At 38.6% G+C, this 27,913-nt stretch overlaps 1 protein-coding gene across 7 annotated transcripts in view; it reads right to left on the bottom strand.

Moving 5' to 3' along the window:
- The window catches only part of PLA2G4E (phospholipase A2 group IVE), a 60,754-nt gene extending 34,241 nt beyond the window's left edge, over window positions 1-26,513 (bottom strand). For 2 of the 7 annotated variants that reach the window (XM_070757524.1, XM_070757497.1), the window contains exons 1-6: window positions 26,421-26,513; window positions 25,598-25,630; window positions 17,534-17,606; window positions 9,201-9,337; window positions 6,856-6,987; window positions 4,899-4,939 (exon numbers count right to left, since the gene is read on the bottom strand). In XM_070757524.1, the coding sequence (XP_070613625.1) occupies window positions 4,899-4,939; window positions 6,856-6,987; window positions 9,201-9,337; window positions 17,534-17,606; window positions 25,598-25,630; window positions 26,421-26,447 (443 nt within the window). In that variant the 5' untranslated portion in view covers window positions 26,448-26,513. Of the gene's footprint in view, window positions 1-4,898; window positions 4,940-6,855; window positions 6,988-9,200; window positions 9,338-15,108; window positions 15,149-17,533; window positions 17,607-20,547; window positions 20,623-23,134; window positions 23,186-25,597; window positions 25,631-26,420 lie in introns of those variants that run through there. The other 5 variants (XM_070757545.1, XM_070757515.1, XM_070757534.1 and 2 more) reach the window with 5 other exon arrangements.
- Window positions 26,514-27,913: the final 1,400 nt, after the last annotated feature.

Genomic DNA, 27,913 nt, shown 5'->3' on the forward strand with positions numbered 1-27,913 from the left:
AAGGCATCAATTGGGCAGGATTTCTAATTGTCAGCTTTCATAGAAGTAGCTTGCAGGTGTGAAGACCACAGCCTTGACAATATGTACCTTCAGTATACCTTCAGCGATAGTATGATGTGTGTTGTATCTCTACATGTTAATACTACACAGTATATAATGTATCTGTCTACCAATATTTTATCTAGAATTGACATATTTCATTACTACAGTTACTATACCTATGAATTCTATGAAGATAAATGCTATTACTGCTACAAATTCTTCTCTACCTATTTGCACTGCAGAAGACTTGCCTATTGACATAGCCTTGCTTTGTTTTAAATTGGATCAATTCAATGCTCAATGTAACATGTACAGTGGGCCATTGTTCTACAGGGTATTGATTGGATTTCTTATCCCAGTTTGCTTCAATCCATCTATTTTATGCTATAGCAGTGATGGCAAACCTATGGCACGGGTGCCACAAGTGGCACACGGAGCCATATCTGCTGGCATGCAAGCTGTTGCCTTAGCTCAGTTCCAACGTGCATGTGTGTGCCAGCCAGCTGATTTTTGGCTCACACAGAGCCTCTGTGTGCATGGAGGAGGACGTTTTTACCCTCCCCCAGTTCCAGGGAAGCCTGGGGAGGGCAAAACATGAGCCTACTGGGCCCACCAGAAGTTGGGAAACATGCCATTTCTGGCCTCCAGAGGGTCAGAGGTGGGTGAGAGAAGCTGTTTTCACCCTCCCCAGGCATTGAATTATGGGTATGGGCACTCTTACATGTGTGATAGCGCCCACCCATGCTCTTTCAGCACCCAAGAGAAAAAAGGTTCGCCATCACTGTGCTATAGCATTAATTTTTTTTTCTTGTCAGGATTTTGTTGCCATATGAAATCCATTTTTTTCCTAAAAAATCCTTATTATAGTTTCTTTATCCAACAGAATTAAATGATCAATTTTTAAAAGCCTGTTTAAATATATGTGTTTTATGGCTTTTAATAAGTAATAAAGACATTAATCTGCTCAAACTAGCAAGTAATACAACCCAGAAAATCAAGATGACTCTAGAAAATGCTTCATTTTGATTCACTATAAAAGGAAATTATAGAAACTGTGCAGCAATTGCCTCATGTGATCTTAATATTAAACTGGTATTTTCTATTTTTTTGTTCTGGCATATGTAGCATTCCCTCCTCTAATATTTCACCACAATAATCCTAATTCAAGTTTGAGCTACATGGAATCCTTGGTGATCTCTAAGGATTGTTTGCTTGTAGGTGTTTTATTGCATGGCTAGGTAATGTGATCTCTGCAGATGTTAACTAGTCATGTAATTAAATGTCTGCAAGAAGTCCTTCATGATTGGGTGGCATAGAAGTCAAATAAAGAAAGAAACAACCAAGCTCAGGGACCACCAAAGCTTCCACAACCTTAATTTACTGTCAGGTAGGCCAGGCTGATTTTGACTAACCAAAATCACTCAGTGAATTTTTACATAGTAGAGACTGAGTTGAAGTTCAGTCTCACCTCTCCCAATTTACCATCCTAATCATACTACAACAAAGATAATTACTTGCATTCCTAAAAACATTTTCAAGGATTCTGAAAATGAAGTCTACAAATAATACACACACATCTTCAGATTAGGACCATAAAAATAACCACATGAGAAACATGGGACAATAATGTAATCAGTAGAGTAAATGTTAAAAAAAGTCTAAGTGGTAAATCAGAATGCAAAAAAGATCAAGCCCATTTATTTAATAAAAACAAAACAATGTACAATATATATTTATGTTCATTTTCATAGGTTTTTAATATATATTAATTCCTCTACACATTTTATTTACAATTTTGTTTAGTGTCTTCTTTACTGCAGTTTTCCTGATGATGTCTAGGAATACAACTTTAAATCTGTTGGAAAACAAAAAGAAATATAATTAATTTATATTGATATTCACATCAGAGAATCGGCAGGATCAGGGGTGAGCTGCTAACAGGTTCACCTGGGTTTAGGCGGACCTGCAGCTAAAGTTATGTCTGGTTTGGTGAACTGCCAAATCTCAGCAGGGCACCTTCTTATTTAAATATGCCTTAAACAGTATTTTTACATTCAAGCAATATAATATACCGTTGTGTTTTCCAGGATCCAAAAGAAGGCCTTTAATCTCAGCTCCTTTCATCTTTTAAAATCCAGGAGGCTTAGGAATATCAATACTGCGCAACCAACCGATCCAGCGAGAACCTAATGCAAGAATGCCTTCACGTGGAGCCTCGCGATTTCTAGCAGCGCTAACAACAGGTCTACTACGTGGTCTTTGAATCCTATGAAAATAGAAGGAGCATTAAGTATTCATGAAACTCAACATATGAATATGTGAAAACAAAATCACGCTAGAGAAGAATCAAAATAAAAACGTAACTTACCTTCTTACATATTGTCTGGCTCCATGCAAGGAGCCTCTTGATTCATCTATGGATGCCTATCGTGAGAATTGTCGCTCCGTGTGGTTAGAACCAGTCCATTGGGTTGAGTGATATTGTCACATTCATATTTACCAAGTTCAAAACTTGAGTTTCCCACCAGTTAACACTCAGCTTACACGTTATGATTCTAACTCAGAAAGTTTCCAGATACATACAGAATAAGTACTCACTGGAAATATGAAATATGCTGGAATATTCTGAAATATGCTGGAAAATCAAACACCGAAGAGTTTTTCATGTTGCTGTGTTTTTAGTGTGCTTTGTGATTGGTAATTTTCTAGCATCCCCATTGGTTTCTTAAGGTTTTCTTTAAGACAATTTTGATTCCGGGTATTTATGCATGTAATTTCCTTGATAACAATGTGGAAGTGCTTTTCCATTGCCTTCTTTGGGGATCCCAAAGATGCTTTTTCAAGAGGCAATTGGGTTTTTTTAAAAGACATTTCACTTCTAATCCAAACAGCTTCTTCAACTCTGATTGTTTTTTAATGTCTATGGAGATTCTCAATCATTCAAGTCATCGCTGTCCCAAAGGTACTTTTTTCAAGAGGCAACTGGACTTTTTGGGGTTTTTTCTTTGAAGACATTCTGCTTCTTCGGTTCTTTTGGATTTTTTTTTCTCTTGGGATATTTTTTTCTTTTGGGATGTTTTTTCAACTTCCAGATTTAGTTGGTTTCAACTCTGGGGTTTCCTGATGGTTTCTCATCCAAACATTAATCAAGTCCAACCCAACTTAACTTTTTTGAAGATGTACCAAGATCAGATAGGTTATCTGACCTCTTACTCTTACCATTGCATTGTCCCAAGTTTATGAAGGAATTGCTTCCATATCCATAGCCATCACCATCACCATGAGATAAGATTTGGCTGAAAGGAAGTAGTATGATTTGGAGCCACTGCTATGGAAATGCAGAGGATCTTTAGGAGTAGCATGTGAATGTAGCATACTTGGCCAATAACTCTTTTAGTGATGTGGTCAGCAATACAAACAATTTTCAAATTTGAAATATGACTCAGAGAAGCAAGAACTATTTTCTGTTTTCCCTCTTATTTTCAGATGTGAACAATAACTTCATCTAGCAAATCAAAACTGAAATGAGATGAGTGGACCTTCTCCGGGTCCCGTCAACTAAACAATGTCATTTGGCGGGACCCAGGGGAAGAGCCTTCTCTGTGGCGGCCCCGGCCCTTTGGAACCAACTCCCCCCAGAGATTAGAATTGCCCCCACCCTCCTCACCTTTTGTAAGATTCTTAAAACCCACCTCTGCCGTCAGGCATGGGGGAACTGAGATATTCTTTCCCCCTAGGCCTTTACAATTTACGCATGGTATGTTTGTATGTATGTTTGGTTTTATAATAAGGGGTTTTTTAGTTGTTTTAGTATTGGATTGTTACATGCTGTTTTTTATCACTGTTGTTAGCTGCCCCGAGTCTACGGAGAGAGGCGGCATACAAATCAAATGAATGAATGAATGAATGAATGAATGAATGAATGAATGAATGAATAAATAAATAAATAAATAAATATCACTGAGATCATTCATAGACTATGTCAGTAATTGCTAGCAAAGAGTTGTCCACTGAAAGAAAGGAGTACAACTACAATATTGCCTTTGAGGTCACTTCCTCCTTATCCTCTGACCCAAAGCCTGTCTTCTCTCCCCCTGTTCTCTCACCCAGCAACCAAACAAATTAATTATTATTATTTGTTCATTGGTTGAACAATGCATTCAAAGCCATTTTTGTTCTTTTGTTTTTAATGGAAGTTCTGCAGGTCCAGAATTTTACACAGCACAAAAGTATGAAAATAGATGTGTCATACGGAAGCTGCACACAATCATCTAATTAATTACATAAATCACTATGCAATGCATTTCTAAAAGCTTATTTGGACACAGCCTTTGAAACCATGTAATTGATTTTCAGTCAATGCACCAGCTGACTTTTGTCCTCTGCTCCTTACTACCCAATTACCTGTACATTGTGATACCTATAATCTCTGCACATTCATTTTGCACAAGCACAAACAACTGACTTGGATTTCCTTGGTTATAATTTTTATGGCACACAACTTCCATTCTACTCTGATTTTTAACTATATTTCTACAGTCAGTTACTTTTGTGTTTTCCCTTGACCAATTTTGTTGCCTGGCTCTGCTTGAGAAGTCTGTTTGCCTGTGCACTTACTGATTGAAGTACTATTGAATCAAGACATTGTTTCTCTTTGTAGGGTAAATTCAACTGCTAGCTGTTTTAGCATGCCTTTGGAGTGACTGATAGGATAACTTATTAGACTGCAGAATTTTTTCTATCCTATATACAAAATGGCAATCCTATGCATACCGATTATTTTTCTAGCAATTATAATTTATCTATAGTACCCTACATCTCTAAGGGATATTCTATAGCTTTAAAGTTGTACTCACATGCTTTGCAACTTGAATTCAACATCCAGCTCTTCTTCCCTCTATTAAAAAAAATAGGAAAAAGATTATTCTCAATGAAAAACAATTTTCCTTTTCCAAATAATATTAATTTATTGTAATGGCATTGTGGAGAGCTATTGTATTTTGAAGAGTAGTGATATTCTTTTTAATTTTCCTTTATATTACGTTGAGAGCATACATAGTACGTTGAGAGCATATGCACCAAGACAAATTCCTTGTGTGTCCAATCACACTTGGCCAATAAAATTCTATTCTATTCTATTTTATATTAAGAAGATTCTAGAAGTTTGGTTTTCATTCTGACTTACTGCTTTGCTTTTCATTCTTGCTTGATAAAGAAAAGGGAGGAATTTTTACACAGTGATAGTACCTCAAGATAATTTAGGTTGGCACTGGTTTATCTATGTATAGTTCCCAGGCTCTTGTTTACATGCCTGAGTCCTGTAAGTTTTCATCAGATGTACCATCTAGCCAAAGTCAGGTCTTACAATCTTCAGTACCATGCAAACAAGCTCATGAAGTTTTGGTATCAGGTTTCAATAAGATCATGGTGTTGCCCTTTGAGCTGTGAGCTTTAACATTATTATTATTATTATTATTATTATTATTATTATTATTATTATTATTACTATTACTATTACTATTATTATTATTATTATTTATTAATTAGATTTGTATGCCGCCCCTCTCCGAAGACTCGGGGCGGCTCACAACAATAATAGAAACAATATAACAGTGAAACAAATCTAATATTAAAAATAAAACATAAATAAAACCCCAGCAATTAAAACCATACAACACATACATACCAAACATAAAATATAAAAGCCTGGGGGAGGATGTCTCAGTTCCCCCATGCCTGGCGATAAAGGTGGGTCTTGAGTAATTTGCAAAAGACAAGGAGGTTGGGGGGCGTTCTAATCTCTGGGGGGAGTTGATTCCAGAGGGCCGGGGCCGCCACAGAGAAGGCTCTTCCCCTGGGGCCCGCCAAACGACATTGTTTGGTCAACGGGACCCGGAAAAGGCCAACTCTGTGGGACCTTATTGGCCGCTGGGATTCGTGCGGTAGAAGGCGGTTCCGGAAGTATTCTGGTCCAATGCCATGTAGGGCTTTAAAGGTCATTACCAACACTTTGAATTGTGACCGGAAACTGATTGGCAGCCGATGCAGGCCATGGAGTATTGCAGAAATGTGGGCGAATCTGGGAAGCCCCACGATGGCTCTCGCAGCTGCATTCTGCACGATCTGAAGTTTCCGAACACTTTTCAAAGGTAGCCCCATGTAGAGAATTAGTCTTAGGCCCTCTGTGACTTCGCCAATTCACAAAAACAAACAATTAAAACACAAACAATGGAAGAGATATTTTTCTCTGAATTTCCACACTACACTGATGAAATGTTTAATTTGTTTGTTCATTGGATTCTTACAGTACATGCATATTTAAGAAGCTGTTAATAGATTCAGATGATTTGAGCACAAACATAGAAGGGACAAAGTTCAGTTATACAGCAATAAAGCCAAAGGTGTACAGATAGTCCTCAACACACAACCACAGTTGAGCCAAAAATTTCTCTTGTTAAGTGAAACATTTGCTAAGTGAGCTTTGCCTCATTTTATGTCTTTTCTAGCCACAGTTGTTAAGTGAATCTCTGCACTTTATAAATTCTGGTTAAGTGAATCTGAGTTCCCCATTGACTTTGCTTGTCAGAAAGTCTCCAAAGCTGATCACATTGACCCTGGAACACAGCCAAGGTCATAAATATGAATCAGTTGCCAAGCATAAGAATTTTGATAATGCAATCATGGGGATGAAAAATGGTCACAAATCATATTTTTCAGTGGTATTGTAACATTGGTCACTAAATGAACTGTTGTAAGTTGAGGGCTATCTGTATTTGTTTCTTTTTATATTTTTAGCACCAGTTCCCCACTTACTTCAGGATTTAGTTTGAAGCTCACACGAGTAATTTGTCCTGTACGGAGTTTTCCAACATCAAAGACAACTGTGTAAAGATGATCATCTTTGGTAAATTTATCTTCATCACAGAGCTTCAAGTGCAGAGTGTTCTAATAATAATATAATATTATTTAATACAATTTTACTAAGAAATGAACCTCTGACACATGCATACTGTATGTTTAAGCCTATAGAATGAGTTCTAAGAAACCCCAGAAAGAAAGAAACATTAAAATCTGCACTATACCCCTGATTGAGGTGCACAAATAAAATATATAAAATAACTTTGTAGATAGACATCTTGTGCCCCTCCAGATGCTCAGTTGCAACTTCTATCTTCTTTTTACTATTATCAATACTGAGCAAAGTTGATAAGAATTGGAGCTCAACAACATCTGGCATCCTATCCCGAGGTAGCTCTGATCCTAGTGACAATCAATAAAATTTTGTCTAGATTTCTGATACATTCTCTCAACCTTACATAACAAAATCCTTTGTTCTGACACCTTGATACTAAATTCTATAACTGTTTAAGCAACTAAACCTGCTACTTGCAAAAATTTATTTTATATCCAGAAATAACCAATATTAAAAAAACAGTAACAGTATTACATACTCACTATCAATTTCTTGTCTTATATATCAAAAACATTTAATGTGTTTAATGTACAAGACAAGAACATTACAATCAGCCTAAATATCAAAACAGCTGTTAATAGTATCTATTATTTACTCAAATTTTTGATGATTACATACGTAAGCCCTGAACAGAAAACAAATACTGATTCTCTGCAGTCATAAGATAATGTTTCTCTTCACACATCTGACATTATAAGAATTAGACATGCTAAATACCAGCACATATTAGCAAACAATATATATTCTTTGACGTATATATCATCATTTTTCCCATACAGGCTTTTTACTCCCTCAAAATTAGTTTTGTCAACTCATTTGTCTGTTTTAAAAATCAATACATCATAAGGAGGGATGATGACTTTGTGCTTCTAAATTTGATAAATTAAAAAATTAAAATGAGTCTACCACGTGGTTTATGCAGTGAGCAATGTAGGGTTTCAAGGACCTTAATCAACAGTAGCTAGGAACTCACTGCCCTAAGAATATTCACTTGTAATCTTTGCTAATCTCTTGGAAGGGATGATGACAAAGATTTGCTTATTTATTCAATTTCTATGGCCGCCCAGCTCAGCCAAATGACTCAAAGCAGTGATGAGGATCGTGATGGTTTTATTATTATTTGCCAGTGCATTTATGCTGCTTTATCCAGTTGTATTATCTGGATTTAATTTTATAAATCATCTTTTTAATAGTGTAACTGAGATGGAGCTAGAAATCAGAAGGAGAGGGTCTCCTTTAAGTCAAGGTCAACTCAAGGATTTTATGAATAACGCAGAACTGATTCTCCCCGTCCTTCTTTGGAGATGATTGCTTGACTTTCCATTCCAACATCCAACTCTAACATTGCCAGAAGGCCTCCTATTCAAATGCTAACCAGGGCTTGCCCTATCATTCCAGGTGAAATTACATGGAGATCTAGAAATTATCATAATGAGCAAATAAGAATTTCAATTATTTAGCTAAGCATTGCAAAAATGTCTCCCTCTGTGTATTAGTGATCAGTCATCCAGGTTAACTGCATGCAAATAAATCTTAGTCATATTTGACTAACAAATGTCAGACTCCTGATTTTTATTATCTTTGCGGATATTTTGGAATAAACTCAACTAACATGACATAGTAGCACATTTGGTAATATTTACAGTCAAAACTAAGAATCTCATTCGTTAAATAATTGTAACAATTAAAAGTAAAAGCAAATAGTAATTGTTTATTACTAGATAAAGTTTATTCACCTAGTAATTCAAATATGGCACATTTCAAAAGCTCACAAAAGCTTAAGCCTTTTAATAAACTTTGTTAATCAAAAAAATTAGTTTCATTGCCACCACAGATTTGCATGGGGTTTTTTCCTCTTTCAAACATACTACATAGTACCTCACCTGCTGTTCCATCGCAATAATTGGTAAATATCTCAGGTTCAGCCATGGTAGGATTTGGGAAAGGGATTTCAATAAGGATTTTTTTTGTTCCTAAAAACTTTTGTACTTCTGCAAATCTTGGGGAATCTCCCCAAACCTAATGACATTTTGCCACTGTTCAAAACGCTTCCAACTTCATTACGTTTTTACAAACGAAAAAATGGTCTGAGAGCGAGAGATTAAAATTTGCCTGAATGGTCATATAAGAAAAATAAGAATATTTTTTATAAGAATGTCATATAAAAAAAAACACATAATCTTACCTTTATACGGCTGTCAATCCTGTAGGTGAAAGCTTGATTCCACTCGGGATTTTTGGAATTGGGAACTGTTTCTGTCTTAACTACTTCACTTGAAGAAGTTGGTAGTGAAAGAGATACATAGCAATCAGATTCTGTCACTATAGAATAAGAAGAAAAAATTGTGACCGGCAATCCTTTAACACCAAAACAATTAGAACATGGATTGTATTATATGTATAAGAATCAACCATAAACTGCAGAAGGCATGAGTGGGAGAAAAAAATGTTTTCTACAAATGTAGCTGAAATGAGAACAGAAGACAGGGTAGCAGAAGACTCATTAAATGTTTATTAATTCGACTGCAACAGACCTAATTTCCATATCAGAGTCATTACAACAGTGAGACTAAATTCTGGTTTCTTCAAGCATAAGATCAAAACCTGCCAATCAGGCATGACCACCCATGTACTAACTTAGTTTGCAATACCACACCCAGAAGAGTATCATATTTTTCAGAGTATAAGACGCACCTCCCCCCACCCCAAAGAAGCTGAAAATTTGGGTGCATCTTATACTGTGGCTTTTAATAATCTGTTTTTAGCTCTAACAAGGTGCCAACTCAATCTTCCTTGTTTGGTAGCCCTAAGGAGGTCCTAATAATGAAGCGATCTTCTGTGCTTTGTTAATGAAGTGATCTTCCCTTTGCCTGATTTTCTCATTGTTTCTCTCTGAAGAGAGATAGAGAAGTGAAATTTATTTATTCATTCATTCATTCATTCATTCATTATTTATTTATTTATTTATTTAATTTATTGGATTTGTATGCCGCCCCTCTCCGTAGACTCGGGGCGGCTAACAACAGTGGCAAAAACAACATGCGACATTCCAATACAAAAACAGCTAAAAACCCTGCTGTTCTGTTCGGGTCGTATGTGACCCGAAGCCAAGTTTGAGTCCCTGTAAAAAATTTTCCCTGCATATCTGAAACTTGAAATTTCATGACTATCCATCACTTCAGGGGTTCTCTCTATGAGAATTTTTTTTGGGGGGTGGGGGGCTTAGTTTTTGCTGGGCAAAAAAAGTTACAAATCTTCTGTTCGGGTCACATACGACCCGGACCGAAAACTCTTCATTTGAAGTGCTTATGTTTGGTCAATTTGAAAACTTTTTTCACTTGGAAAGTAGTCTGAACATTTCTGCACACAATGATATGAAAATTGAAATGAAAAAAGTAAATCTTATTGGTTTATTTTGCGGATATAATGCACGCCCCCCCGTTTTTGTGATTTTTTTTTCAATTTATGGATAGTTTTGCTTGCAAAATGCATTCTATTTTACTAAAGTTGGTGTGGGATTGGTAGCTTGAACATTTCTGAATATAAGAAAAATATAAAGGAACTGAAAAAAATGATTCTTATTGGTTTTTTAATATCAGAAATAAGGCCTCCCCCCCCCTCGGCTGCTTGCAACCATTTTCACTTTTTATTTTTTTATCCTCCAAATCCGAAATATTCTTTAAAATCTTAGGCATTCATTTACTCAATTTAACAATGCTGATCATCAAAAAATATTTTTGGGGTGGTGGCTAATTGTTTTCTGGGCAAAAAAAAATCATAACTTCGAGTCTGTTTCTGTTCGTATATGACCGGACCAAAAATAATTTTTTTAGGTACTTGAATTTGATCTTTTTGAAAACTTTTTCAACTGGAAAACTAGTTTGAACATTTATGAACATAATGATATGAAAATTGAACTGGAAAAATTGAGACTTATATTTTTATTTTGATCAAAAAGCCCCTCCCCCCCCCATCCTTTTTTAATTTCGTGTCAATTTCTATTTTTTTAAGGCTACAAATCCCTAAGGAATTTCCCCCCAAAAGGTTTGATATACTAAATTGAACATTTCTGAATATAAGAAAAATATAAATGAACTGAAAAAAATGGTTCTTATTGGTTTATTTTTTCCACAAAAAGGCCACCCCCCACCCCCGGCCTTGCTATGTGCCATTATTGTCACTGTTTATACATATTTGTCTAGAAATATTTGGAATATCCTTTTGAAAATCAACCACATTGTAGCCAGAGGACTAATTTTATGAAACAAATCCATTTTACTAAAAAAAAGTATGTAAGTTTGAAATTAACAGCATAATTTTTATATAAATTGAAATAATTGAACACGGGGGGAGGCATACATTTATGTGCAAAATAAACCAATATGCATCAATTTTTCCAGTTCAATTTTCATATCATTATGTTCAGAAATGTTCAAGCTACCAATCCCACACAAACTTTAGTAAAATAGAATGTATTTTGCTAGCAAAACTATCCATAAAGTGAAGACTATTTAAAAAAAACGGGGGGGCATGCATTTCATCAACAAAATAAACCAATATGCATCAATTTTTCAAGTTCAATTTTCATATCATTATGTTCAGAAATGTTCAAGCTACCAATCCCATACCAACTTTAGTAAAATAGAATGCATTTTGCAAGCAAAACTATCCATAAATTGAAAAAAATTTCACAAAAATGGGGGGGGGCGTGCATTATATCCGCAAAATAAACCAATAAGATTTACTTTTTTCATTTCAATTTTCATATCATTGTGTGCAGAAATGTTCAGACTACTTTCCAAGTGAAAAAAGCTTTCAAAAAGACCAAACATAAGCACTGCAAATGAAGAGTTTTCGGTCCGGGTCAGGGTGACCCGGGAACAGAAGATTTGTTACTTTTCTTAAACAGAACAGCAGGGTTAAAACCAATCATACATACCATACATAAATTGTAGAAGCCTAGGGGGAAAGAATATCTCAGTTCCCCCATGCCTGACGACAAATGTGGATTTTAAGAAGCTTATGAAAGGCAAGAAGGGTGGGGGCTATTCTAATCTCTGGGGGGGAGTTGGTTTCAGAGGGCCGGGGCCGCCACAGAGAAGGCTCTTCCCCTGGGTCCCACCAAACAACATTGTTTAGTTGAAATGTTTTAGAAACTGTTTTTTTATCCCCAACCAGGGGATAAAAAAGCAAGCACATGGGCTCAAAATCAGCAAACTAATGTGCTGAAGCTGACCAGACTAAAGACAAGCTAGATGAATACTTGATATGCAGGTATTATTTTTTCCCTATTTTCCTCCCCCAAAACTAAGGTGCGCCTTATAGTCCAGTGCATCTTATACTACAAAAAATACAGTGATTACTCAAAGGAAGTCAAGATGAAGTTGTTCAAAATAGTCAAGCCCCTCTGTACACTGCCATAAAATCTCCCTTTGCAAGCCCATCACCATAAATCATTAGAATCAAGTATGTAATTGGAATACTATGGACTATATTTTGTTTAGCAGTGACAGAGTAATCAACATTTTTACCCTGTAAAATGTTTTCTTCTCTCCACTACTTGCCTCGCAGTTAACCTTAGCAAATATAGTAGTCAAAGCCCAATCAAGACTTCTGACAATGATGCAAGGGTGATAATTAAATTTTATTTCAGCATCGTTTGTCTGATTTGAGAAGAGTGGGATAACTGGGGATGTGCAGTACATTTTCCAAACTGTTTGAAGCTGAACGTTTGCAAGAGTAACATATTGCAATCCTACGTATGAAAAGGGGTTGTTCCAAGCACTTTGAAATGTCTCAAGCTGAAGAGGGACCATGATTCCAGACCTGATTTCCCATTTCAAACTTTTGAGCTTGATACAATTCAAAATGAAACTTTACACACCCTTTAGGATGACTTAGGGAGCTCGCAGCAGTATAGATGGCACCCAAATTTCTGCCTTCCAATTCCTCTGTCTCCTAATATCTGCCATTTGAGATATTAGGCAGCTTTCTCATTCTGCCATTCTATGCATAACATAGAAAACCATCCTTTCACTTGGAAAAGAAGGAACTTGGAAAAGAAAAGTCGAAATCCTAGTGCAAAGCATCATTCATTACATAGACAAGTCAATTGCCCCGGAAGCGGAGTAAAGACGCTGAGACATATTGTGGATTAAATAAGGTCATTTTAGAATAGAATAGAATAGAATTTTTATTGGCCAAGTGTGACATTAATTTAAATAACGTAACTTTAAATATGTAAATTTAAATATTTAAATTCAACATAACTAAGGACCTGCAGAGGCCAAAACTAACGGGGCATAAATTCCTACCAGAAACTTCCTTGGCAACATTGGGCAAAAACTCCTTGCTGAACCAGGCAAAGGTAGCCACCTTCACCTGGATCCAAGCCACGCCCCTTCATCGTGTGGGAGGAGTTCACCCTCCAATCCCCGTGGGAAATTGGATCCAGTGATTCCCATGGACATCCTCTCTCCAATCCCCGACGTTGTTCCAACCTCTAGTTCCTGAAGAGAGGCGGTCCATCACCCTTTAAAGGATGCCCAAAGGAGCATGCGCAGTCACTTCTAATTGCCCATTTCCGCCCCTAACCTGTCAAACCCCAATGACCAGAGGGAGGCCTATACTGACATCTAAGTGCGCCGCACCCCCTAACCAATCCAGTTCGCACCGTCAGTGTGGAATAGGCGAAAAAATGGCCGCCTCTAAAGAGGAGGCCGCAAAAAATTCCTATTCAGCCCCGAGGCAACCTCCTTAGGACACACTGTTAACAGCGGAGGGTGGGCAGGTGTTTGCTTCCAGCAGCAAGAAAGCAAGGAGGAGGTCCTGTTCAGATCGCCCTTAAATAGGGCGATCCAGGACCTCCCCCAGCGACCAGCAGGCAGCACGCATTAATGAGTTTTCAGCCGCCGGTCGTGCATTAATGACAGCTCAAACACCAAATCTAATTCTCCAGAGCAGAATCTACAACCTTATCTCTCTTGTTTGATTTGATTTGCTTCACTTCCTTTTTGATTGTGTGGTTCTACATTTTTATGTAGAAATCATAGAAATCAAGAACTATTATTGAAGTACTGTATAGATATTATTACAGTAATTCCATCATGGTTACAATAGGTCATGATTCTCAGTGCCTAGCAATGGATTAAATTATACAATATAACCATTTGCAATATTTGAGGAAAGCAGTAGATTTCAGAATATATCTTCTTACTATTTGGGATCTTCCAGAAGTCATGATGTCAGAGAAATTTGTCCTCCTAGAATTTTGATTTTATGGATTTTATGGTCTCTTTTCTCATTAAAAAGTCAATGTGCCATGGTTTTTGTCCCTTACCTATTCTCCTTCTTTTCCCAATACATCAGTAGCCTTTTCTCATGAAACTATTAACCTAATGATCTTTTATTTCAATCAATTCATTCACTTTCATCTGTGGTCAATTTGGTTGGCCTTCTTTGGCTGGTTCTCTAGCTCTCACTTTTTCTCCCCTCCAGGAGCGGATTCCCTCAAAATGTAAAATAAACAACAATTCAATACAAGGCAACTTCCCACATGTGAGTAAGGAATGACTTTCCATCTGTTCTACATAATTTCTAATCCAACTGTTCTATCCCCAGCACAAACAGAAATAGGTCTATGCATATGTCACCAGGGCCTGAATTTTCTAAATCAACTTAGCCAACTCAGTGTGTGTATGTGTGTGTTTGTCTGTGTTTGTGTGTGTGTGTGTAATTTCTGAGTACAATTAACCTTTGCTTTGATTCCCTTCCCCTACTATATTCTGCCTGATCTATGCTGTTTTTATGTAGCTTTTCTCCCTACATGCACCAAATTTTATGTTTGTAGATAATGGACTCTGCTTTGAAACAAAAACCCTCAATCAAGAATTTATTTTTAAAAGGCTGTACTAGTTCCATAACTAAGAAGATGACACAGTGGACTATGAGAGAAGCATAAAGTGAACACCATAGAAAAAGCAAGATCAGGGCTTCTGGTCATTTAATGTGAGTGATTCCTAGGCCAAATGTTTATAGCACAAGGTGATAGTTTTAGACATAGAAAAATGAAGGGATTTGCTCCATTCTCTTACCATCTTGAATCTTCAACAAACTACAGTACCTATGAGTGAACACAGCTTCAACAGAAAAAAAAAGAGTTGCTCGTTGCAACTATACACATGTTGAATTTTATCCCCAATGTAGCGAATTATCGGACAGCCAGCAGCAGGTACAACACAACTTTATTAAGAGGAACTCAGGTAAAGGTTTTCAACAACTTGACAGGATATTTATACTCAGAACTCAACCAATGGGAACGTTACGCTGTTCCCGCCAAATAGCTCCCCCTACTGTTGCTAGGGACATAACACCCAAGGTGCTTTTTCAAGAAGCAACTGAACTTCCTTGTTTTTCTTTGAAGACATTTTGCTTTTCAACCCATTTGCACTACTCAGGTGACCCTGGGGACACAGATAAACCTCCAGTAGGCTCAACGACTCTCTAAAAAATGAAAATGGGCAACTGTCTTCAAGTAATATAAATCCTTCCGTTCTACATCATCATCCAGTCAGAGCTGAGAAAGCTTCCTGGATGAGAAGTGAAATGTCTTCAAAGAAAAAAACAGAAAGACCAGTTGCCTCTTAAAAAAGCATCTTTGGGATAACTGTGACTTGGATAACTGAGAATCTCCATAGACATTGTTGAACATTAGTGGCAACTATAAGGACATTATACAGGATTGTTCAAAAAGAATGAACCAATTTCATGACGTGTTGCTTCAGTTCTCAGGACATTGACCATTTGAAAGTGAAGTGATCTAAATTTTTAATGGCTGCCACAGGGCCAATATAGTTGTGTTGTTCTCCCAGGAATGTCCAGTTGTTTGTTTATCCTCAGAATGGCAAGTCCTCAGAAAAAGGCATTCTGTATTGGGGGGCCCAAAACCTTGTTCTTTGTGCTTGGTCTGTGAGATCCCCAGACCTAACCGTGTGTGATATATTTTCTTGTGGGAATTAGTAAAATAAGTAAAAGAAAAAGAGCCGGGGTGGCGCAGCAGGTAGAGTGCAGTACTGCAGGCCACTAAAGCTGTAGATGTGCAGGTAAGTAGTTGAAACCTCATCACCGGCTCAAGGTTGACTCAGCCTTCCATCCTTCCAAGGTAGGTAAAATGACCCGGGCAATATGCTGGCTCTGTTAAAAAGGGCTATTGCTAACATGTTGTAAGCTGCCCTGAGCCTAAGGAGAAGGGCAGCATTTTAAAAAGTTGAATAAATAAAATAAAATAAAATAAAAATAAAGTAAAATAAAGTAAAATAAAGTAAAATAAAGTAAAGTAAAATAATAAAATAAAATAAAATAAAATAAAATAAATAAAATAAATAAAAAGATCATGTTTATGCTCCACCATTACCCACTAACTCAATGACTTTAAAGATCAAATAACAACAGTGATCAACTCAATGGATTGTAATATGCTGATATGCACCCGGGAGGAATTATCTTATTGCATTGATATTGCCCATGCTGCAGGTGGTGGCCACATTGAACACTTGTAAGCAGTAGTGGGATACCATTCCCAGCCCTACCGGAATGGTCTGGGTACGCGCAACCCCACTCCTGCGCGCTCCTGCGCCCTGCGGGCACACAACCTCTGTGCGGTATTCAGCATCTGCACATGCGCAGAAGCCTAATCTCGCACGAGGATGAGATTTCCGGGTTTTTCCCGCTTCTGTGCATGCTCAGGAGCAGAAAAACCCCCCAAATAGCCTTTAAAAGGGTAAATTGCCACTGCCGTTTGCCCCACTCGCCACCGTTCGCTTCCCCACCCATGCACCTGTCACAGTTGCTCCCTGCCGCCTTTTGCCCTGGCCGCGCCTAAGCCTCTCGTGGCAGTGACTGCCTGCAGCCGCCGGCCGCCTTTTGCCCTGCCTGCCCCCGCGCCTCTCATGGCAGCGGCTCCCCACCACCACCCACTTCCACCCACCGTGCTGTGCTGCGAGCGGCCCACCCAGTCCTTACCTTGCCTGCAGGGGCACTGCAGGCATGGTGTGGTTGGAGATGGGCAGCAGCCAGAATGGCATCTTTCCAACAGCAAAAATTGCTGGCTTCTTTGCTTCTGCACATGCACAGAAGCAAAAAAGCCAGTAATTTTTTACCGGAATTGCTCTGGCTGCTCGTGCACGCACATGCACGAGCAGCTGGAACCAGAACGGCCTTCGCACTCTGCTTTCCCCAGCTGAATGACCGTTCCGGGTGTTCCAGCTGGAGCCCACCCCTGCTTGTAAGACAGAAAATAAAAGTTGATTGTGAGTAGAATACTTGTGACTTGGCTGGAGTTTTGCATTACTTTTCCTTAATAAAATATTGTGTCATGAAATTGGTTCATTCTTTTTGGATAACCCTGTTCTATGAATATCTTATGCTTTCCTCCATAATGTTTAGGTCAATGTAATTTATGTGTACAAAGAATGGTGCATCTGGTGTTATGGGGGTTCCAGTAACAACAGAGATACTTACGTATGTCTGCTTTCTGTATATTTCTGGCTCTCATTATTCGAACTGTGAGGAGTCTGAAAGGAGTTTCTTCTCTCTGTTAATAAAACAACAACACATGAACGTTACTGTTTGTGTGATTAGATTTGGAGATATGGAGAATTACGAATGGGACAGAGGAGAAACAGCGTGTAAGCTTCAGAGTTTGAGGCATAAAGGCCCCCTGAGTTTATGTGATTTCATGATTTTAGCTCTGTCTCTTCTTAAATTTGCTTTATGAGTGCACACAAACACTTTAGGGGCAATGCTTGCCTTATGATATGAAAAAACATATTTTGTAACTTGTGTCCCACAGCCTCCATGAAGATGGCTGCATGTCGTTAAGCTGTATTTGCTTGAAAAATGCCATAATGGTATTTCTGTCCAATAACATAAATACACCCCCAAAAAATCCAGAGAAAACCACTAGCAAAACTGCAATTTGAATGTTCAGCCAAAATACCCAGACTTGGAACTTTACTGGAGGGAGACATGTAAATATGAATATTATTAGATAATCTTGATAGTGGTACATAATAGAAAGCATCAGAGAATAGTCCTCAAATGCAAAAGAAAGTGTGCATGTGACCACACATAGAATTATTAAATTCATGTGGTATTCACATTGGAGTGCCAGTCCAACTGATTTGATTTGATTTGATTAACTTCTATGCCACCCAATCCCATAGGATTCAGGTCTGGATCCTTTGGATGAATATTCAAATTGCAGTAATGATCAACAAACATCTCCACCAGATGTGAAGAGTATATACAAAGGGGTATCATTTCTTCGGAGAGGGGCAGCATATAAATCCAATAAATAAAATAAATAAATAAATAAAATAAAATAAATAAATTTCCTCTGCTTCTCTAGTGTCTTCTCTAGTATTTTGTTCAGAATAAACATATATATAGAATCCTCCATGTTCCAAACGTCATTTTCTCATTCTTGAATATTATTGATCTATGAGTCCAAAAAAACCTCTCCCAGTAGTAAACCAACAGCAGCAACTATTACGACAAAAAATGGCAATATTCCCAAATGCTAATCAGATGCAAAACAGCCACAGTTCTATTCTGACTTCCCTGGGATTGAAATATACAAAACAATCCGTTCAGAATAAATTGCTTCACATATTTGCCTTCCTACAGGCTAGAGGTTAATTTGATGAACTTGCTATGCAGCATCAAGTCTGGCCAAGTGCCCTGGTCTTGTGAAATCAGAGTGGTACAGTGCTTAGAGCAAAACACATCCTGAATATTAGGAAAATGGGGCTGGACCAGGATATGATGAGACATCACATCAAATGATTCCATTCTGACCTCACAAGGTCAAATTAGCATTCCCCAACTGTCTCATGGGGAAAGCCATATGGAAATTACTGTGTGAATCAGCTTCCATGTCAAGTTGTATCACGTTGCTTATGTATGGATACCAATGGTGTGAAATGAGCCAGAAGGAGGAGACACTTTTGATGACTGTTTGAGCAATTGTAGCTGAGTTTATTCCTCCCACAAAGAGATGGAAGGAAACAAAATATGGAGACAAGAGGACAGTAAAGAGCAGAAAGGAAAAAATGGCTTTTGGACATGCTAATTGCCACTGAATCTGAAAGTAAGTAAACCATTAATTAGTAATTCAGTGGACACTACCTCAATGTCATGTTATTGTTCAAATGTTACATTTTTCTTAAAAAAGAGAGAGATAGAAAAAATCGTAATTAACATTTTTGTCCTCCCATTACAACTACTCACAAAATGACCTGGCACATACATTACTCTAATTCATAATTTGCTTAACAGTGCTTTGTTGATTAAACTACAAGTAGATAAATACTTCCATCGTGTTGCGTCCTTCCTGTCAATGGCTTTTTCAGCTTCAACCACAACAATACACAAGCACACAACAGATACAAAACTCAAAATGAACTGCTCCAAACTTGACCGTAGAAAATACGACTTTAGCAACACAGTGGTTAATGCCTGGAACTCACTACCTGACTCTGTGGTTTTGTCACCTAATCTCCAAAACTTTACCCTTAGATTGTCCACTGTTGACCTCCCCCAATTCCTAAGAGGTCAGTAAGGGGCATGCATAAGCGCATCAACTTGCCTACTGTCCCTGTCCTAATGTTCCCTCTTATCAGTACCCATCTTATGTGTATAAACAATGTTATATCTATGTATATTACCGATAAGTACTTGACAAATAAAATAAATAAAATAAAATAAATAAATTAGCCATATGGGGGGGGGTGTAACACTAAAACCATACAATATGTGATAATGGGTGGTAACACTAAAGCAAACTTGAATAACCTATGCTATGGCTTAATATATTTCAAAAAATTCACATAGAAAAAATATCAAAGCTATTTATAATTTCTCAAACCAAATCAACAAATAACAATACAGTTTAGACTAACATATATGTAATTTATTTTGTTTAAAACACTAGAGTACACCACTCCGTGTTTTAACAGCATATCATCCATTCTGCTGTTATGGGTACTTTACATCAAGCACAAAATTAATCAAAAATCGAGTTTGAAAGACCAAAACTATTTCCTGTTTAGGGCATCTTCATTGCATCATCCAGTCTTTGTTGGAGTAATCTAAAGTCTGTCCTCACTATTATAATTTTGTCACAATAATGATCCTAAAAGATGCTATATATTGTCAATGAAGTAAATGATATCCCAAACAAATGGTAAAAAATAGAAGATTTGAAATGAAAATAGGAATGATAACTTTTTGGCTATTACAAATCATTTCAGCCACAAGTCACTGGTTATGAAGTAGTCAAAGTTAAATTCAAGATTAAAAAATGCAAACATTTGTTTAATTTACTTCAGTAATACTTAATGCTAAAGGAGGGAGATTATCTCCTTTCTGGTTTAAGAAAACACATTGCCACCTCTTGAAAAATACATTATAAATTTTATATATTATAAAATTTAGAAATTGAAACAATTATCAAATTATTATTGCCAACCAACCTCATCCTCTGGAAAACAACAGGCTGAAAAAGGGCATTCACTAGCATTAATTTGATTTTTAACTCTCACAATTAAAGGTATAAAAAGGAAAACAGCATGTCTTCAAACTTGGCTACTTTAAGACTTGTGGACTTCAACTCCCAGAAGCAATGCTGGCTAGAGAATTCTGGGAGTTGAAGTCCACAAGTGTTAAAGTTGCCAGGTTTGGGGGACCCTGTGCTACAAATTGAAATTTTAAAAGGAATAGAATTAATTATATAACCAGATAGCTAGATACAGAGGTGGGCTACTGCCGGAACGCCTAATTGGGCGCAGCTCCGCGGGTTTGGAACGCGAGATCAAGCATAATTATGCTTCCTGCACCTGTGCAGGTAGAAAAATTGTGCACATGTTTTGGTGAGGATTTTTGCTTCCCCACATGCGGGAAAACAAATAACCCCCTGAACCCCGCACCTGCACATGCGTCCCTGTGCACAATTTTTCTACCTGCACTGGTGCAGGAAGCATAATTGCGTTTGATCCCGCACTTGCGTTCCAGAGCTGCAGAGCTGCACCCAATTAGGCATTCTGGCTTGATATGAAGCAAATTGAAGAGACTCAATCAGCACATACACAATTCACCTATCTTTCTAATCAGGTATTCCCTGAATGTTTGTGTCTGTAGCTACCATCATCTCAAACTAAAATAGCTATTACAAACAAATGAAAAGACAGATAAGTGAGCATAACCAATGTCATGACATCATTCCTTAGGGATGAACACAGGATGCGATAAAAGAAAAAAGTCAAGATGGTAGCTACAATTAGGTTCCACTGGTTATTATGCATGCCATCTGTGCTAATCTTGACCTTTTTTTAACCACACCTTGTGGATGCATCTCTTTTCTCCTCTTGCTGTATGCAAATCAAGGCCTAACAAAATAAACAAAGGTGCCAAGTCATATAGAAAGGCAGCCTGGAAAACTATTTGAAGGGGAAACTTCATTATCATAGACTACAAACTTTTGAAAGTCATAACCAGATTCATTATACGGGGGGGGGGAATCCCCCAAAATAATGTGAAGTGAAAGATACAGAAGATAGATACAGAACCTGAAGTGAAAGATACAATGCCAAGAAAAAAAATTTTTGCAACAAGCTATATTTATCAGCATGCAGTCTATGATCCAGAACTTGCCTGGATGTTGAAGACAAAGTTATATTGCTCTGTATTATATTGCTCTGCTGGGCGGGCAGAGCGGCGTTTGCACTGGGTGGGAAAACCCATCCGCTCCTTCCAAGCAGCGGCTGTCCCAATGTATAGAGATGGCTCCAGCCCGGCCCGGTGTTTTTCCTCCCTAACAGGCCTTTGCCCTGGCACCGCCAATGGAGAGACTGAGCATGCTCTACCTCTGGGTCGGCGTTGCCTTGGAAGCAGGTGAGAGAGGCAGCGCAGGTGCCTGCCACCAATGGAGAGGGAGAGAGAGAGAGAAGAGAGGAAGAGAGAGAAAGAGAGGGAGGGAGAGAGAAAGAGAGAGGGAGGGAGGGAGAGCGAGAGAGAGGAGAGAGGGAGAAAGAGAAAGAAAGAGGGAGAGAGAGAGAGAGAAATAGAGAGAAAGGGAGGAAGGAAGAGAGAGAGAAAGAGACAGAGGGAGAAAGAGAGGAAGGAAGGAAGAGAGAAAAGAGGGACAGAGAGAGAGAGAGAAATAGAGGAAGGAAGGAAAAGAAAGAAAGAGGGGGAGAGAGAGAAAGAAAGAGAGGAAGAAAGATAAAAGGAGGGAGGGAGGAAGAGAGAGAGAAAGGAATAGAAATAGACAGGGATGAAGGAAGAGAGAGAGAGAGAGAAAAGAGAGAGGAAGAAAGAGAAAAAAGAAAGAGGGAGAGAGAGAGAAATAGAGAGAAAGGGAGGAAGGAAGAGAAAGAGAGAGAGAGAAGGATGAAAGAAAGAAAGAAAGAGAGGAAGGAAGAGAAAGAAAGAGGGAGGGAGAGAGATGGAGAGAGAGAGAAACAGAAAGAAAGGGAGGGAGGAAGAGAAATAGAGAGAAAAAGGAAGAATTTTTTTTTTTGCTCCATGTAGACCAACCTTTAAATCAAGAACCCCACCACCCACCCCGTCAATGGTGTCCCTCTTTACCGATGTGAAAATCTGGTCACTTTATCCATAGACATATTACAACAGTTATTTAATTCAATATACAGTATGATCATGTAGCAGTTGCTCTCAGCTGGCACCTACAAAAACTTCAACATGGGCAAAGCAAAATAACTCACATGAAATGCTCCCTTTCAAAGGAAACAAGCAAAAAAGAAAGAAATTAAGTACCTAGGACTCCAATAGAAACACAGAATATAGCAGTTCCTTGCCCTTGAATTTGCTTGCTGTTTCTTCACTCCCTATGGGTAACTATTTAACCACAATGTGGCACTCTGTTGTGGTTTAACATTAACATAATAATTAGATAGCACATACTCATATTAACTGGCCAAAACAGCATGCTAACAAAACGTGCCTGCTTTATTCTTATTTTTTAATGGTTTTATTACTTCATTGACATTTTGGCACAGTGGCATGTGCTATTTATATAAAACAATTCAAACGTTTTTGTACCTAGAATAAAGGTAGGTTTGAGTGCAAATATATTTTCAAGGTAGATCTCAAGATTTCAGGAACAACTTGAGCATCATCCCTACAGTTCCACGCCACATTCTGTCCCTCTGCACCAGACCTAGTATCTGAAAACAGAGAGGCGGAGAGATGGATTGTGTGCATAACTATAATGAAATTACATTGTACACCTTCTTAAAAGATGCAAATGCTCACACGTCCATGAAATAAGCTAAGAATGAGAGAATGAGAAAAAAAAGTATATTAAAGTGTTGTGATTCAGCCTGAGGCTCCTCAGGGACCGGCTGGATCTCTGCCGGATCCATGCCCAGAGGAGGAGGACAGTGAACAGGAGGGGGAGGACCAGGCAGACGGGGGAAAGGAACGTCAGGAAGAGGAGGAGGGAGAGCAGCCTGAGACCCCCGGGGGGGGGGGCTCTCCCCAACTAGTAGCCTGGATTTATTGGATGAAGACGCACAGGCTATAATAGACATGAGGTAGCGACAAGCAGCTCAAAGACGGGACCAATTAGAAAGGTATTTCCATCCCTGAATTGGCAACAGCTGGGTTTGGGTGTGGTTCTCCTCAGCAGGGTTGAAAAGGCATGCCCGCTCTTACAGTCTTGTGGAGAGTTATCAACTAGGAGTCCTGTGACCTTGCTTCGATTCTCGGCATCTCTGATCTTGGCTTGTGGCCTAGAAGTCTGGAAGACTTGGGGGAGGCGTGGGTTTTATTATCTCCAGCGTTGTTTTTGCCAGCAAGAATCCTGTTTTATTGCCTGGCCTTCGTGAAACCTCTGTGAAGCTTCATAGTGTTCCTGTCTGTAAGAACAGTTTTTGTTACCTGTGTTTGCTTTGAATTATATAAACTGCCTTTGCTTTTTACCAGTGTGTCTGGATACTCTTTTTGGTTGGTGTTGGCGTCTGGGGGGACCCAGACAGAACATAAAGAGAGGGAAGGAAATCACTTATAAATAAAAGAAAAATGAAATGAGCCGCCCGGAGTCTTCAGAGAGGGGCGGCATACAAATCTAATAAATTATTAATTAAATTATTAAATAAAAAGAAGAAAGGGCCTTTGTAAGTTAGAAGTCTCCAATCTTTCCAGCTGAACGGACTGGTGGAGATGGCAGTGATAGCAGATCAGAGTGGGGGGAAGTGGATGGATTCACACACATGATCTCCCACCATTTCCATAGCCCAGTTTTGAATGGGTTCTGGCCTGGCACTCGGGCACGGACTGAGGGTTATAAAACCCTATTGTAAGGCATATGCTATTGATATGAACAGTACTAATTAATAAATCAGCCTACTTTGGGCTAATTTCAGATCCTTTCTGAAAATATGGGAGAGCACTGCGGTCAGGCGGTAGGAAAAGCATGTAGGATGCTTGGCTGCATAGCTAGAGGTATAACAAGCAGGAAGAGGGAGATTGTGATCCCCTTATATAGAGCGCTGGTGAGACCACATTTGGAATACTGTGTTCAGTTCTGGAGACCTCACCTACAAAAAGATATTGACAAAATTGAACGGGTCCAAAGACGGGCTACAAGAATGGTGGAAGGTCTTAAGCATAAAACGTATCAGGAAAGACTTAATGGACTCAATCTGTATAGTCTGGAGGACAGAAGAAAAAGGGGGGGACATGATCGAAACATTTAAATATATTAAAGGGTTAAATAAGGTCCAGGAGGGAAGTGTTTTTAATAGGAAAGTGAACACAAGAACAAGGGGACACAATCTGAAGTTAGTTGGGGGAAAGATCAAAAGCAACGTGAGAAAATATTATTTTACTGAAAGAGTAGTAGATCCTTGGAACAAACTTCCAGCAGACGTGGTTGGTAAATCCACAATAACTGAATTTAAACATGCCTGGGATAAACATATATCCATCCTAAGATTAAATACAGAAAATAGTGTAAGGGCAGACTAGATGGACCATGAGGTCTTTTTCTGCCGTCAATCTTCTATGTTTCTATGTTTCTTCTATTTAGGGACCTATTCACATTTATTGTATTTTCCTGAACTTCTAAACAAAAAAAAGAGGACTGAAAATTTCAACTCTGCCTACTTTAGAGGATTTGAGGGCTTCAAAGATTTGGTAGAAATTTCAGAATAATCTTACACTTGTTACACTTTTGTTATAGCTGCTGTTATTGCTGCTGTCCCTTAATTTAATTGTTCTGCCTCACTCTGGTATTTCTGCCTATCTGTACTTCCTGATCTGAAGAATACAGAGAGGATTTTCCTCACAACTCCTAGCTCTGAGCTTTAATAGGTGCTTGCAAAGATGTCAGTTGTTCAGTGAAAGACAGGTTACATCCACAGAACCCATTATTAAACACAAAAATCCAGAAATATTTCACTTTTTTCCCCAAAGCATTTTTGTCTAAAATTAAATGAGAATAACTGCAAAATAAGTGTATGTGAAGATTTTCAACTCAGCCCTCGTCCATTTTGTACATACCTTTTCCGGTTCTTCTTGATGGTTGGTCATGCCCTAAACAAAAAACAAAATATACATATTTAAAACACTAATTTCAAGTACTCATTTGATACTTTTCGAATATTTACTAGCATATGAGTACCACAATTTTCTCATTGATATTGTTTATGGGGGTTCCATCACTGGAGGTTTTTAAGAAGGTATTCGACAACCATTTGTCCAGAATGCTATAGGTCAGTGATGGTGAACCTTTTTTTCCTCAAGTGGCAAAAGAACGTGCTTGCGTGCGTGCTATCGCGTATGCCCACATCCATAATTCAATGCCTGGGGAGGGCTAAAGCAGGTTCTCCTACTCCCCGGAGGCCCTCTGGAGGCCAGAAATGGCCTGTTTCCCAACTTCTAGTGGGCCCAGTGGGTTCATGTTTCGTCCTTCCCAGGCTCCAAAGGCTTCCCTGGAGCTGGCAGAAGGTAAAAACGTTCTCACCCATCCTTCTGGATGCTCTCTGGAAACCAAAAATGCCCTCCAGAGCCTCTCTGTGAGCCAAAAATCAGCTGAATGTTGGAGCTGAGCTAGGGCAACAGCTCACATGCCAGCAGATATGACTCCACGTGCCGCCTGTGGCACCCGTGCCATAGGTTTGCCATCACTGCTATAGGTTGCTCTGCTTGATTAGGGAGTTGGACAAGATTACTTCTAAAGTCACTTCCAACTATGTTATTTTGTATATAAGGATTTCTATATTCTGTCTAACTTTTCAGTGGGAAAGAAGCATCAAGGTATTACATGACCTCTCTAAAACAGTAGAGACAAAAGCAAGTTTCTAAAAACAAAACATTTTCTTACCTCATATGAACTGGAATTTGCTCCCATGGTAATATCAGTTGCATATAATTCACTTCAGGAGCCGAGAATGGGAAACAGTGATAGAATCCACAACTGACAGTCTCCTGACTGAAGGAGACAAGATAATGTTTTAAAACATGATTCATGGCCACGCCTCTCTCTGAATTCCAGAAACATAGTTTCCTCCCTCTCTTCCTTAGCCCGTTGAAGTAATAATCTTGGTTAATTTGAGACTAGACTGCTGCCACATAGATATGGAGGAAGTCAGTGTATTCAGTCAGTGATTATATTTTTATGCTGAGTCCACCATAAGTTTGGCCCATTCTTCAGTTTGCAAAGACAGAAAGTCAAAGAATCAGGATAAAGAGCATAGACCCGAGAATAGATTTAATATATTAAACATTTTAGGATGGAGGATTGGATTTTGAGAATCTAGTAGAAGATTAGCAGATTTGCTATCCACTGTATGGGGATTTCTACATCCTTCCATATGAAAATGCAGTCTGTGGATTTTAATTCATTACAATTTAATCCCTCTGGTCTTCTAAAGCGTTTAAGAGCCGGGGTGGTGCAGTGATTAGAGTGCAGCACTGCAGGCTACGTCAGCTAACTGCTAGCTGTAGTTCAGCAGTTCAAATCTCACCACCTGCTCAAGGTTCACTCAGCTTTCTATCCATCCGAGGTGGGTAAAATGAGGACCCAAATTGTTGAGGACAATATGCTGATTCTGTAAACTGCTTAGAGAGGGCTGTAAAAGCACTATGAAGTGGTATATAAGTCTAAATGCTATTGCGGTTGCTACTATATATATCAGTGATGGCGGACCTATGGCATGGGTGCCATAGATGGCACGTGGAGCCATATCTGCAGGCATGTGAGCTGTTGGCCTAACTCAGCTTCAACCTGCATGTGTGTTCCGGCCAGCTGATTTTTGGCTTGCACAGAGAATCTGGGAGGGTGTTTTTGGCTTCCAGAGAGCCTCCAGGGAATGGAGGAGGGGGCTTTTACCCTCCCCCGGCTCCAAGCAAACTTTTGGAGCCTGAGGAGGGCAAAACACGAGTCTACTGGGCCCACCATAAGTTGGAAAACCATCCCTTTCTGGCTTCCAGAGGAGCTCCTGGAAGTGGACGAAGCTGTTTTTGCCCTCCTCAGGCATTGAATTATGGGTATGGGCACTCACACATGTGTAATAGCGTGCACACATGCTCTTTTGGTACCAGAGGGAAAAAAGGTTCAACATCAGTGCAATAGAATAGAATAGAATAGAATTTTATTGGCCAAGTGTGATTGGACACACAAGGAATTTGTCTTGGTGCAGATGCTCTCAGCTTACATAAAAGAAAAAGATACATTTGTCAAGAATCATGTGGTACAACACTTAATAATTATCATAGGGCTCAAATAAGCAATGAAGAAACAATCAATATTAATAAAAATCTTAGAATATGTGGTCTTGCTTTGTTTTTATTGTCACAGCAACTATCTTATGGGGT

This window comes from Erythrolamprus reginae, chromosome 1, assembly GCF_031021105.1.
Source record: "Erythrolamprus reginae isolate rEryReg1 chromosome 1, rEryReg1.hap1, whole genome shotgun sequence".
NCBI classification, from domain to species: domain Eukaryota; kingdom Metazoa; phylum Chordata; class Lepidosauria; order Squamata; family Dipsadidae; genus Erythrolamprus; species Erythrolamprus reginae.